The 14494-nt window shown below is 41.3% G+C and overlaps 1 protein-coding gene across 1 annotated transcript in view; it reads left to right on the top strand.

The window, feature by feature from the left end:
- The first annotated feature begins 6152 nt into the window (after positions 1 to 6152).
- The window catches only part of SCGN (secretagogin, EF-hand calcium binding protein), a 28733-nt gene continuing 20391 nt past the window's right edge, over positions 6153 to 14494 (top strand). The window contains exons 1-2 of the mRNA XM_081873593.1: positions 6153 to 6768; positions 8290 to 8360. Coding sequence (XP_081729719.1) covers positions 6696 to 6768; positions 8290 to 8360 — 144 coding nt within the window. The 5' untranslated portion in view covers positions 6153 to 6695. The remainder of the gene's footprint in view (positions 6769 to 8289; positions 8361 to 14494) is intronic.

The following is a 14494-nucleotide window of genomic DNA, read 5'->3' as shown; positions in this document are numbered from 1 at the left end:
CTAGCCATGAGTTCCACTCTACATATTTCTTCAAGGTAGGTGCCTTGGTGAATTGCTTTTCACTGTTGCCAGATATGCAGGAAATATGTTTGTGGAAATGTCGCAGGCTTTCATATCTTTCTGTTCTTCAGACCACAGGTGTTCAGCATAAATATTACAAATAAAATAAGGTTAGGATTTGATCATTTTTTAAACAAAACAGAATCAAATTTTTATTTTAGCTGTTCTTGCATAGCAGGGTCTGACTGGAAAGTGATGTGTCAACTTTGTTCAGCTATCAGCATGTCTTTGATCAATTTCCCCACTTTGAATGTTTATTTCAACGTTCAAAGACCCCCTTACTGGGCTGCTGCCTGTTTTCCTATCAAATATCTTCTCAGTGCTTTGAAAAGGCTTGTTTGGCAGAACCATGTGTGTCAGGTTCAATTTAAATTGTATGCTGTGAGGCAGATAAGCGTGTTTTCTTTGTAGTCTTAAATCATCCGTCAGACATGCAATTGTAAATTATCATTGAACATTCCACATTTATAAAGTTAAAACTAAAATTCCACATAATTTTGCATTCAGTTGTATGTCTGAATTGTTTGAACTTTAGGGGGCCATTTATGATACTTATCCTGGACTATATTTATTCCCCTTATCAAATATGTCTGTTGAAGAAAATTAGTTAGTATTGGTATTCACAGCTATTGACCTGACCTTGTATTCACACCTTGTGATATGCTGACCTAGGCCATGGAAATAATCCACATTTAAGAGCTCTGTATGGTGGTGGAATCATTTAGACCATAGTTGCCTTTCAGCAAAAAATAATTACTTTTTCCTGCATGCTCAAAGGACTTCACACACGTTGACAGTAAACCTTACCCCAATTAAGGTAGACAGGATGCGCTTTCCCTTTTTTCAGGTGGCATGTCTGAGGCTCAGAGATAACTGTTGCCCTAAGGCCAGCTATTAAGGTCAAACCCAAAACAAGATTGGAACCAGGGACTTCCTGGTTTCTGACTCTTTCTCGTAACTGCTGCTTCTAACTTGCTTTCGGGCATATATCTGGGAGGTGATAATGCTAATTTCAGGTGAGTGACATGGGCTAGCAGCTCCCATGTTGCACCAGTAACATATTGTTACAGAGGTTGTGCACCACTCCTAATCTCTGCCAAGCAGCAACAAGATTTCAGGGGTTTCCAGCTGCTCACCCAGGGTTGTATTCCCATTGGGAAATCAAGGCACAGGTAAAAGGACCCCTGACCATTAGGTCCAGTCGTGACTGACTCTGAAGTTGCGGCGCTCATCTCGCTTTACTGGCCGAGGAAGCTGGCATTTGTCTGCAGACAGCTTCCGGGTCATGTGGCCAGCGTGACTAAGCCGCTTCTGGCGAACCAGAGCAGTGCACAGAAACGCCGTTTACCTTCCCGCCAGAGCGGTACCTATTTATCTACTTGCACTTTGACGTGCTTTTGAACTGCTAGGTTGGCAGGAGCAGGGACCGAGCAACGGGAGCTCACCCCATCGCGGGGATTCAAACCGCCAACCTTCTGATCGGCAAGTCCTAGGCTCTGTGGTTTAACCCACAGCGCCACTCGCGTCCCAAAACACCTGGAGATGCCGGGGATTGAACCCATGGCCTCGTACACGTGAAGCACGCATACTACACATATTTACAAGCAAACAATGTTCCTCAGAGGTGGGGGAGGAATCTACCCTCTGCTCTCCTAAATTTGGGGTTCAAGTCCTAGGATTCCAGGCCTCCTGCAGTACTTCTTATCAAAACTTTTGTTCAACAGACGGCAGATCTGAATGCTGAACAATTCAGTACTCCTATAAATGCTTCACTCTACTTCTAGCAACATCTTACAGCTTGAAGAAAAGCTTGTTGAAACTTGTAACAGCTTTTGATAATTTGAGGGTTGGGAGGTTGGATAAAGCTTTACTTATCCATCTGTGAGACAGTCATTTTCTTTTGCAAAAAGAGAATTTGATTGCGAACATTCTTACAAAATAGCAAATAGAATGTGGTGTAGCAACGGCAGTCATTTTTGTCAATACTTATTGTTCAGTACTGTGCGAGAAGCTTAGCTTGTTTGCATTGTGTTACTATACAATCATGAAGACAAAATAAGTCAATAACTGAGACAACCAAATGTAGACAATTTAGTTAGTGCCTTTTATTTTCTTTCATAATAGCCTATCCAGTTTTCAATGCACTTAAATGAATTTTGCAGGCTTTACCATAATGCTTGTTAAATTTAAAACTCAGAATACCTTTTCTATTTCAAATATTTCTTTTCAGATTGAGTTATAAGAATTTTAACAATACATTTTATAGTAATAATGATAGTGATAATCTTCATTCTATTCATGTAATAATGATGTCCTTCTTTACAAGTAGCTTGCTAAAGTGGGGTTAGGTGGGTGGTGTGGAGAAAAAGCCATACACAAGATGGGTATATTGAATCTGAGGCCGCCTTTGGTTCTTCTAACATAGGATTGGGTGACTTTTAGCTTTCCAGATGTTACTGCACCACATCAGCCCTAGCAAGCATGGCCGATGGCCAGGGATGATGGGAGCTGCGGTTCAGCAGCATCTGGGCAGTCAAAGGTTCCCAACAACTGTTCTAATCTGTATGAAAATGTTCCAGGATCAGTGGTTCGTAGCATGATGCAATGGTTGTGGCAGAATAGAATCATAGAGTTGGAAGGAACCCTGAGGATCATCTAGGCCAACCCTCTGCAATGCAGGAATATGCAGCTGTCCCTTATGGGGATTGAACCTGCAACCTTGGCATTCTCAGCCCCACTTTCTAACCAGCTGAGCTATTCAGGTGCTGAAGAGTTATCAGAGCCCTTGCACTGAACTGGAGCACATGAACAGATATATTGGAATCTGGATGCTCAAGCCCACATGGTAATTACTGTGGGGAAAGGGAAATGTGCAATGGGGTGTGTGTGTGTGTGTGTGTGTGTGTGTGTGTGTGTGTGAACTTCCCATATTTGACATAAAGCAAACTTTGTAGATGCCCCAAATGACCCCTTAAGCAAAACTACCTGATTCCGTGGCCCGCTCCCAATCCCTTCCTATTTATTCTCCTCCAGCTTCCCCCATTGCTGCCATTCTCCCACTCTTGAAAACTGGGAGTGGAGAATTATGAAAAGGGTTTGCTCCAGCCCATTCATTAGACGTGGAGGAAATTCTTTTTCGAGACATCCCTTTTAATATTTCAGAAACCCTTTACCCCAAAGCACAATAGTGATTCTAGTCAGTTTGGGACCTCATGGGGTTAATTGAATGCTTCGGTTCTTGTGGCAAGTTTCCTTTCTCTTTAATGGCCTTCAACAGCCACATGCTTTCTGCTCAATGAGCATAAAAGGTTTGGGTGGGTTTTATTGACTTAAGATTAGCTCTATTATTTCTATTTATTTCTTTTATTAAAATGTTAATGCAGGGGAGCTGTCATAGCAGGCTGGTGTGTGAGAAAATGGGGCCTCTGTGTGAACTATTACTTCTGCCAAACTTGCTCCAAGATTTTCTTGAATGCAGGCTTCTGGCACAGCCTTTGAGCTGACAGCTATTCACCACTGAAGGCTAGTACAGTGTTACTGGAACCCAGAAGATCCAAACCTGGGTCTATTGCACTGGCCCTTATCTGTTTTTTTATATAGCAGGGGCAGGAAACCTGTGGCACTCCAGATGTTGTTGGACTGCAACTCCCATCAGCTCCAACCATAATTGCCTACATACATGGATGATGGGAATTGTAGTCTAGCAGCATCTGGAGGGATATAGGTTCTGAGTGTACTACGAAGCTCAGTACCAGTGAGACTCCAGCCATTTCCCAACTTAACCTGCCCAGAGGCAAATCTCTGTGATTGGGCGCTTGCCACTAGTTCTTAAATACCTTTGGAACCTAACGGGTTACTCTCTGGTGTCAACAGTGTAAAAGTAATAACCGTAGGGTATTTTAGACATTCCAACAAACAGTTGCCCAATTGCCAGCAGGAAACACAAGGTTCTAATCGTATGGAAATTGAGAGATGTGCACCTATCCATTATAATGTTTTGCATCATCATGCAGACCAGGGGTGGGTTGTTGTTGTTTTGCAAAATCTCCCCCAAAAATGAAATTCCAACACTTCCAATATGGGCTGCCATATGCCTGGGTTTTTTGGGGGACATTTTAACTGGTTTCTGAGAATTCTGCCCAGATGCTATTTTCGACAGATGAATCCCAGATATGTCTGGGAAATTCTGGATGTATGGCAGTGCTACTAGTTAGCTGCCCCTGAGCCACACCAAATATAATAAAGCTGATATTAAAATTGCAAATGGAGCTTGCTCACTTATGCATGAAGCAACTGGATAAGCAGCTGGACAAACGTGGACTTGCGTTGTGTACGTACTTTTGTTTTTCTGGAATTTTCATTTAGAAATCTTTTGTATTGCTGTCTCAACACTTCCATTGTATTTCAATTAGCTGTCAGCCTTTGAGAAAGGGTGCCTTTAAAAATTAAGCCTCACTGTCAAAATGAATATTGGAAGGGGAAAAGAGAGACAGGAAAAGCAAAAGGGTGGTGTTCTTTCTTTCTTTTCAAATAGGCAGTTGCCATGCAAGAAGGGAGCAAGTCAAGCTTTTAACTGTAGCCATGCTGCTAAGAATCCCTCTCACACACCTCAATATGCAACATTGACTTTGTGCCTGTTTTCAGAGGCTTCTATATCACACCAGTCATTATTTGTGTAATTTGATAGTGGGTGGTTTTTTGTTTTGTTTTTTTACCATTTGCTATCAATCGGGCCAAATTGACAAATTAATATATGTTGGGCAGATTTAATTCATCTGTTTGTGTGCTTGTGTATGTTTAGACTTTCTAGACTAGTGATCCACTCAAGAGAAATTTGATGTTGCCACCCCTAATAACAACAATATTCTGCGCATTAGCTAATATTGCAGATGCCCGTGTACATAATGCAACTGTAGTAGAGCAAATGTGTTCACAAAGTATAGTTCTGCAGGATGCTTGCCTGAGATATCATAGAACTGTAGAGTTGGAAGGGACCCCAAGGGTCATCTAGTCCAACCCCCTGCAATGCATTACTCTTCTAACTTCTAACTTGGAAATGCCATTTCACATCCTAATCTTCAAAACTGCTAAGGTTTGCCAACACTAACAGATATGTAGAATGGAAAACTTACAGGTAATTGTTGTTGTTGTTTTGTCTTTTCCTCTTTCAGATACTAATGTAATTCTAAACACCAGTATGTGGGATAAGAGTTATATGGCATTAATAACTTATCTTCTGCATTCACAGACCAGTTGATAATCAAAGCGTAAGAACCAAGCTTTGCCATAATTTGCAGAAACCCATGGTCAGTTTGTGCCTGAGCAATAGATAAGTCTATTTCAGTCTACCACCAGTGGTTCATAAAACCTGCAAGCTTTTCAAATGAGGAATACAGTGGTACCTCAGGTTACAGACGCTTCAGGTTACAGACTCCGCTAACCCAGAAATAGTACCTCGGGTTAAGAACTTTGCTTCAGGATGAGAACAGAAATCGCCTGGTGGCGGCACAGCGGCAGCGGCAGGCCCCATTAGCTAAAGTAGTATGTCAGGTTAAGAATAGTTTCAGGTTAAGAACGGACCTCCAGAACAAATTACGTTCTTAACCCGAAGTACCACTGTACTGAAAAACAGGCACAACAGCTATTTCCTTCTCTGATGCCACTCTGAAAACTAACTAAAAACAGAGGTGGTGCTTCAGAGCAACTCATGAATAATTCACTGTGTGCATGAGCAACATTACAATTATGTAATATTTATTTACCCCTAATTCTGTGAGGGGGCTTTTAAAAACAAAAACAACGCACACCCCCTTGCCCATCACAAATTAACAATGTACTTTTCTGTGAAGTAAATAACTAATTTATATTCCTCATTTAAAATAAATAAATCTTGATTTAAAGCCACCACTATGTGTTTCATTCTATTCATTTCAGGTGATTTTTGGATTGTTTCCAAAAGTAGCAACAGCTCCATAGGCTTCCTTTGTAATGCTCCTCTACAGCTGCTGTAGTTCTAGAAAGGGTTGCAAGTTTGAAACTCTGGCAATACAAAAAGAAGAAAAAGTGAGAGAGCTCCATGCAAAGCGAGCTTTCAAACCGACCCTTCTGCCTGCCGCGAATGCAGTTCTGAATTAATCCTACTCATTAACCGCTTTTAATACTGCAGCTGTTTCGACTTTCTCCGAGGAAGCTTCTTCAAAGTCCCTTTAAGCTGGTGACACTGCCTTCTAAATTCCATCTTGCACCTCGGTGCACCAATAAATCCCCTTATATTCTCGCCTTACTTACAAGGATATATCCTTACAAAAAACAACAAAAGTTGATGGCAGCAGTCTCACTTCAAGGGCGAGCCCAGCAGCTCTTCCTCCAAGCAGGTGACAAGGGAAACTTTGGCACGAAAGGGGGCAGCAAGCAGCCGACTTTGCCTCGCTTGCTGGCTCGCTCCGACCTTCTCTCCAGGCAGCAGGTGGGATCTTGGGGGGAGCCTGGGCGTGTCCCCAGCTGGACTGCCTTCTGAAAACCAGCCCGCCTCTTGGGCACTCGAGGCCAGCAGCCCCAGCGCCAAGCAGCCCACTTGGACTTGCCAACGCGACGCGCTGACCTTTGCCCATCGCGGTCTCTCCGGCGTCAGCACCATGGACAGCGACTTTCTGCCTTCCCTCGAGGCGGCTGCCTTTCTGCGACTCTGGCAACGCTTCGACGCCGACGGTGAGTGCGCCCGGGAGAGGCTCTTTCCACTCTGGGAGTTAAATAGGGAAGGGACGGAGCGCGCCTAGAAAAGGCGGTAGGCACGGGCGCTAGCTGGGGTGTTTCTTTGTCCACGTTTTCTCGTTCTGCTTTGCAAGGAAGTTTTTGCTTTTCCAAGTTCGATTTTCGACTAGACATATGCTTGTATTCCCGTGATCTCAGAGTGTCTTGTGTTCATGGGTGCGCAGAGGAGATTAGGGTGGTTGGTGGGTCTGATTGAAGCCATTTAATTGAGAAGCAAGGCTAATTACAGATCCTCGTGGACCTCGATCAGCTGACTTTTTTCACCTATTATTGATTTTAGAATGCTGTATTATATTACTGTTGTTAGCCGCTCTGAGCCCGGCTTCGGCTGGGGAGGGCAGGATATAAAATAATAATAATAATAATAATAATAATAATAATAATAATAATAATAATAATAATAATAAATTTGCTGGTTAAAAGAAACACTGCTGTGTTTCAATACCGATGTTAACCCTGAGGAGGTTACTGTTCTTGTTTTACACCATCAGCGTGCATGGTGCTGAGTAACATTAGCAAAAGGACATGTCCCTTCTCCAAGGAGCTTACACTCTCAACCAGTCTTGTAAATTAGACCCCCAAAGTTACTTGCATGCAAAAAATAATCATAAAATACCAGCCTACTTAGGCTGGCAAAGGAGGAATGCAGAATCCCACTCTCCTTCCAGCTGTCAGCTTGATTTCTATGCTGGAGACCAAGAAAGTGGGGAGACCTCTGCACTACTCCCCTCATTTGCCTGCCTGCAGTTGTTTGCCATTTATGCTTTCCAGGCTGATGCAAGTTTGATTTAAATGGTTCTTCTTCATTAAACATCACACTAAAACAACATATCCCAAAATGTCTTAATACATTATTGTAACCCTAGATTGTGTACAACCTGGAACATGATGGACAGGGTATAAATAAATTATTATTGTTATTGTTGTTTTTATTTAGACGTATTTATTCTGTTTTAAAATAAACATGTTAATTCTCTGATTAGTGCATTTATACATGCATGAAAACTTTATTCCTCTTTCATGTACTTCAAAATGTATGTGCCTGCAGTCTAAAATTGTAGGCCTGCTCTGGCATATGCAGCCTGGCACCTTGTACCTATGTTTTCCAACCTTTGTATCAATACAGTTCTTGGCTATCTGATTAATATCAAAGGAGGCTGAAACAAGAGAAGCTCTTGGTGGATTTTGGACAAACTTTCATATCTCTTATTTATTTGAAGAAGAGGAATATTTAAATTTAGAAAGCTGGAATAAAGTAACTGCATATTTAAACAATCTATCAAAGCAAAAAACAAACATTCACATTTTCTTTATATGTGTGTGTCAGTTTGGCTAAATGTTTGAATTGTTACTAGATTTATGAATTGTTACTAGATTTATGTTGCATGTTATTTCTTCAGTTTAGATTCTGAACATTAATGGTACAATATTCAGTAATATGTTTTTAATCGGTTTTAGACAACGGTTACATAGAAGGGAAAGAGCTTGATAATTTTTTCCATCATCTGCTGAAGACACTGGGCAGTGAAGTAAGTACTGTGTCTTATATTCTGCATGTAAATATAACCATGAGCATATGCAGAGGTTTCCTGCAAATTGGTGTTGAACATAGATCCAAGAGCTGGGGTTCTTTGTTGCAGAGCACTTTCAGGAAGATGAGAATTCTGCCACTCAGCTGTTTGGTAGGGGGAGGAGAAACATGGATTATCCACAACATACATTTAAATCACATGGCTTCTTCCAGCACCAAATTTAGGGCAGTGCAGGAGGTTTCCCTGCACAGGGTTTTGAGCTGGGGGGGGGGGGCAAAACTGTAATTGAAAAGATCCATTTGGAGGTCCCAAATTTTAGCCTCGCTCAGGGCACTGTATTACTAAAGATTACCAAAGTCTGCCCCTGGTTCTCCCAAAGAACTGTGGGGAACCCTCACAGAGCTACAATGCCCTTAACATACTACAGTTTCCAGGATTCTTTGAGGGAAGCCATGCATTTTAAATGTATGGTGTGGATGTGACCCACCTCTCTGCTTCCTGCCCAACACCTGATGAGACATATCAGACACACACAATGTGGTATTGTGGTTAGAGCATTGGACTAGTACCTGGGAGTTAAAATATCCACTCAGCCATGAAGCTTGCTGGATGACCTTGGGCCAGTCACCAACTCTCAACTTAACCTTCATATTGTGAAGGCAATATGGAAAAAGGGAGAGTCATGCTGTATGCCTTGAGCTCCTTGGGGAAAAGTTGAATATTTTGTATAAATGCAATGTTGTTGTTGTTTAGTCGTTTAGTTGTGTCCAACTCTTCGTGACCCCATGGACCAGAGCACGCCAGGCACTCCTGTCTTCCACTGCCTCCCGCAGTTTGGTCAAACTCAGGCTAGTAGCTTCAAGAACACTGTCCAGCCATCTCGTCCTCTGTCTTCCCCTTTTTCTTGTGCCCTCCATCTTTCCCAACATCAGGGTCTTTTCCAGGGAGTCTTCTCTTCTCATGAGGTGGCCAAAGTATTGGAGCCTCAGCTTCACCATCTGTCCTTCCAATGAGCACTCAGGGCTGATTTCCTTCAGAATGGAGAGGTTTGATCTTCTTGCAGTCCATGGGACTCTCAAGAGTCTCCTCCAGCACCATAATTCAAAAGCATCAATTCTTCGGTGATCAGCCTTCTTTATGGCCCAGCTCTCACTTCCATACATCACTACTGGGAAAACCATAGCTTTTACTATACAGACCTTTGTTGGCAAGGTGATGTCTCTACTTTTTAAGATGCTGCCTAGTTTTGTCATTGCTTTTCTCCCAAGAAGCAGGAGTCTTTTAATTTTGTGGCTGCTGTCACCATCTGCAGTGATCATGGAGCCCAAGAAAGTAAAATCTCTCACTGCCTCCATTTCTTCCCCTTCTATTTGCCAGGAGGTGATGGGACCAGTGGCCATGATCTTCGTTTTTTTGATGTTGAGATTCAGATCATATTTTGTGCTCTCCTCTTTCACCCTCAATAAAAGCTTCTTTAATTCCTCCTCACTTTCTGCCATCAAGGTTGTGTCATCTGCATATCTGAGGTTTTTTATATTTCTTCCGGCAATCTTAATTCCGGCTAGGGATTCATCCAGCCCAGCCTTTCGCATGATGAATTCTGCATATAAGTTAAATAAGCAGGGAGACAATATACAGCCTTGTCATACTCCTTTCCCAATTTTGAACCAATCAGTTGTTCCATATCCAGTTCTAACTGTAGCTTCTTGTCCCACATAGAGATTTCTCAGGAGACAGATGAGGTGATCAGGCACTCCCATTTCTTTAAGAACTTGCCATAGTTTGCTGTGGTCGACACAGTCAAAGGCTTTTGCATAGTCAATGAAGCAGAAGTAGATGTCTTTCTGGAACTCTCTAGCTTTCTCCATAATCCAGCGCATGTTTGCAATTTGGTCTCTGGTTCCTCTGCCTCTTCTAAATCCAGCTTGCACTTCTGGGAGTTCTTGGTCCACATACTGCTTGAGCCTTCCTTGTAGAATTTTAAGCATAACCTTGCTAGCATGTGAAATGAGTGCAATTGTGCGGTAGTTGGAGCATTCTTTGGCACTGCCCTTCTTTGGGATTGGGATGTAGACTGATCTTTTCCAATCCTCTGGCCACTGCTGAGTTTTCCAAACTTGCTGGCATATTGAGTGTAGCACCTTAACAGCATCATCTTTTATAATTTTAAATAGTTCAGCTGGAATATCATCACTTCCACTGGCCTTGTTATTAGCAGTGCTTTCTATTTTTTTTTTAAATAATATTTATTAAGAATTTCCAATTATAACAATATAAAAAAACAAAACATCCAAATTTAAGATCTTATTTTCCATAACATCTTTCCAGGACTTCCCCTCCCCTCCCCCTCTTGTATTCCAATTCTTACAAATAAATTCAGCAATTTATTATCCCAAATTTTAACCTTATTATCATTAGCCCAATTTAAAAATATTTTCCCATCTCCTAAGATCAACCTATTCCCTTCCGCGCGTTCCCCCCTTTAATATACATAATAGATTAAAATATAATAAAATAAAATATGATTTTGATTTTACAGCCTTTGGATTCCAAATCCCTCCCCCTTTTCCTGGTTGCGTTTCCCGTATTGATCAACATCTGATGTCTTCCTGGAGTTCCCACATTTATTTAAGCCATAGTCCTTTACCAGTCTTCTTTAATTTTAAATGTCCAATCTTGGAAGGAGTCTATCTCAAAAAGGCCCATTTTTTCCATCCAGATTTTTATATACTTGGGAGTAAAACTCCAATTTTATTTCTTAAACCTTTCAAATCTGGATTTCCCAAATGTTCCCACTTCCAACTTTGTCCAATTCTTATTATTCTTGTTGTTCTTGTTAGTCTCTCTCCTCTTTCTTTTCCTGTTTTCCTGCACAAATGTTCTAATTCCAAAAGCTTCTAAATTCCGCTGCAGAGGCTCTGTTATTCAGGAACAAAACATGATGCCAAGTCCCTTCCATTTTCAATAGATAAGTCTATTGTCTACTTTAGTGTGTAAACCTCTGTAGTCAAAATAATGTTCCATTTCTGCAGTTTCCCAGGAGATAAAAAGTTCTGTCAAATTCGATGCCAACAACTTGTAATATCCCTCAGCTCCTCTATTTTTTTTTTTAAATATTTTTATTAGTTTTACAGAATAAAAAAGAACAAAGAATAAAATACAAAAGTTTCATAAATCATATTTCTTTTACAGAATCTTTTGGACTTCCCCACATCTTCCCGAATCTGCATTATTTATAATACCAACTTCAGCATTTTGTTATCTTATTTCATCACTTATTGTATCTTTCATTTTGTCATATTACCCATTTCAATATATTTGTAACCCAATATTCATAATACAAAGTCTTCAGCTATTTATTATCTTATTTCATTACTTATTGTATCTTTCAGTTCATTATTGTATCTTTCAATTCATTACTTATTATTATTCAATTCATTATTGTATCTTTCAATTCATTACTTATTGTATCTTTCAATTTCATGTTACCAAAGTCAAAGTTATTGTAACCATGATCTTATATATTGTAATTAAAACATAATGCAATAAAGATTTTTCTTAATTTCACCTCTCTTTTCTTGTGCCTTAGTTTTCATTTCACCTAATTACCATTGCTGGGGCTAATATTTCCTAAAAAGTGCATTTTCTTATCATTCATACAGCTTATAATATTTTTGTAAATAGTCCTTAAATTTTTTCCAGTCCTCTTCCATTTTTTCTTCTCCCAAGTCTCGGATTCTGCCAGTCATTTCCGCCAGCTCCATATAGTCCATCAACTGCGTCTGCCATTCCTCCAGTGTGGGTAAATCTTGTGTCTTCCAACACTTTGCGATGAGAATTCTTGCTGCTGTTGTAGCATACATAAAAAAAGTTCTATCCTTCTTTAACACATTCTGGTCTACAATGCCCAGAAGGAAGGCCTCCGGTTTCTTAGGCAAGGTATATCTAAATACCTTTTTTAACTCATTATAGATCATTTCCCAAAAGGCCTTCACTTTCGGACATGTCCACCAGAGATGAAAGAACGTCCCTTCCGCCTCTTTACACTTCCAGCATTTATTATCAGACAGGTGATATATCTTAGCAAGCTTGACTGGGGTCATGTACCACCGGTATATCATTTTCATAATATTTTCTTTCAGGGCACTACATGCCGTGAATTTCAATCCGGTGGTCCATAGCCTTTCCCAGTCCTCAAACATAATGTTATGTCCAATATCCTGTGCCCACTTTATCATGGCGGATTTGACTGTCTCATCCTGTGTATTCCATTTAAGCAGCAAGTTATACATTCTTGAAAGTAATTTGTCTTTAGGTTCTAACAATTCTGTCTCTAATTTCGATTTTTCCACCTGAAACCCAACCTTTTTATCTGTTTTGAAAATTTCCCGAATTTGAGCATAATGCAACCAGTCTCGCACCTTGCTTTTTACATTTTCAAAACTCTGCAGCTTTATCCCTCAGCTCCTCTAGGTGGATTATAATAACTCAGTTCCCTTCCAGATCACGTCCACCAGTCAAAGTAACTTTATTATTCCTTGTTTTAAACATTTTGTATCCAATTTGTAGCAAATATAACCGGCAAAGTCCTCGTAACAAAGTTCTCATTATTGTTCTTCTGTTTTGACAGCTCTTTGACAGCTGTCAAAACCTCTCCTTGTCTTCTCCCGGCGCTCTCACTAAGACGCTCCCAGGTTCCGGGGGGGGGGGGGGTTGCTTTTTGAATAAATTCCACTTTTCTCCTCCAGCTCAATCTTATAATTTTCCATCGCGAAATTTCATAACTTTATCAAAATAAGGTTGCGCTCAATCTTAGATGTTAAGTCCTTTACTTTAGCTCCTCTACAACAGGGGGGGGGGGGGCTGACTTCCTTTTTATACCTCCCCCGCTCGTTCCGAATTCTTTAAAAAATTTCTCGCCTTTTTTAATCCAAGTTCCGATTACTCACGGGTTATGCTTTTAAGTCCAAATTTCCAATGGAAGAAGTCAGCGCTCTCCGTCGAATGGCATGCGGCTTCGCTCGGCAGGGGAAGCGGAGGACTCAAAGCACCACCCCCCCGTCACCCGTTCCGCAGCCTTTAAAAAGGCTCCTTCGCGGGTCGGGGGGGGCTCAAAAGGTGCCAGCCGAGTCACCATGTCCATGGGTTTTAGCGCCCATGGTTTTTAAGGGTCCCCGCGTCGCCGGCGCGGCAGGACCCAGCCCCTACCGAGCAGGCTCCCTCCGGAGCTCGGAGGGAGTCCGCCATTCGGCGATGGCGCCAACCCGGAAGTCCTATTAGCAGTGCTTTCTAAAGCCCATTTGACTTCACTCTCCAAAATGTCTGGCTCAAGGTCAGCAACCACACTACCTGGGGTGTACGAGACATCCATATCTTCTGGTATAATTCCTCTGTGTATTCTTGCCACCTCTTCTTGATGTCTTCTGCTTCTGTTAGGTCCTTACCACTTTTGTACTTTATTATGGTAATCTTTGTACGAAATGTTCCTTTCATATCTCCAATTTTCTTGAACAGATCTCTGGTTCTTCCCATTCTGTTGTTTTCCTCTATTTCTTTGCATTGCTCATTTAAGAAGGCCTTCTTGTCTATCCTTGCTATTTTTTGGAAATCTGCATTCAATTTCCTGTATCTTTCACTATCTCCCTCGCATTTTGCTTGCCTTCTCCCCCCCGCTAAATGCAATATGCAGTAATAAATAAATTCTACCCAGAAACAGAGAGAGATAGAGAGAGAGAGAGAGAGAGAGAGAGAGAGAGAACTCCCCATGCTTAGCACTGGCAATGCTGTCCATACTGTTTTAGACCAAGCCAAGAGTGTGTACAGTAACCATATTTCTCTCCTCACCTACTTTGGTTTTTTTTAGTAGAAACATTCTAAAATAAATAGTGTTGTTCTTTGTGTGAGAGTTCTGCTCAGGTTCCTTTCGCAACAGGTGTTCTTATCACTGTTTGTGTTCTGAGTCCCTCTGCACTGGCCACCCACTCACTGGTCATAATTTTGGCATGAAGCAAATGCTAGGCTACTGACAAAAAAACACATTTAGATTAATGAAGGTGAGTCAAGAGGTTTGCATACACATTAATCTGGATGAAGGGAGTTAGGGCAGCAGGTGTCTTTTGCTTATTCAAAAC

Source organism: Podarcis erhardii (genome assembly GCF_964252035.2).
Source record: "Podarcis erhardii genome assembly, chromosome: 8".
Lineage (NCBI taxonomy): Eukaryota > Metazoa > Chordata > Lepidosauria > Squamata > Lacertidae > Podarcis > Podarcis erhardii.
Note: the sequence above shows the minus strand (reverse complement) of the source record. Positions and strands in the feature narration are given on the sequence as shown.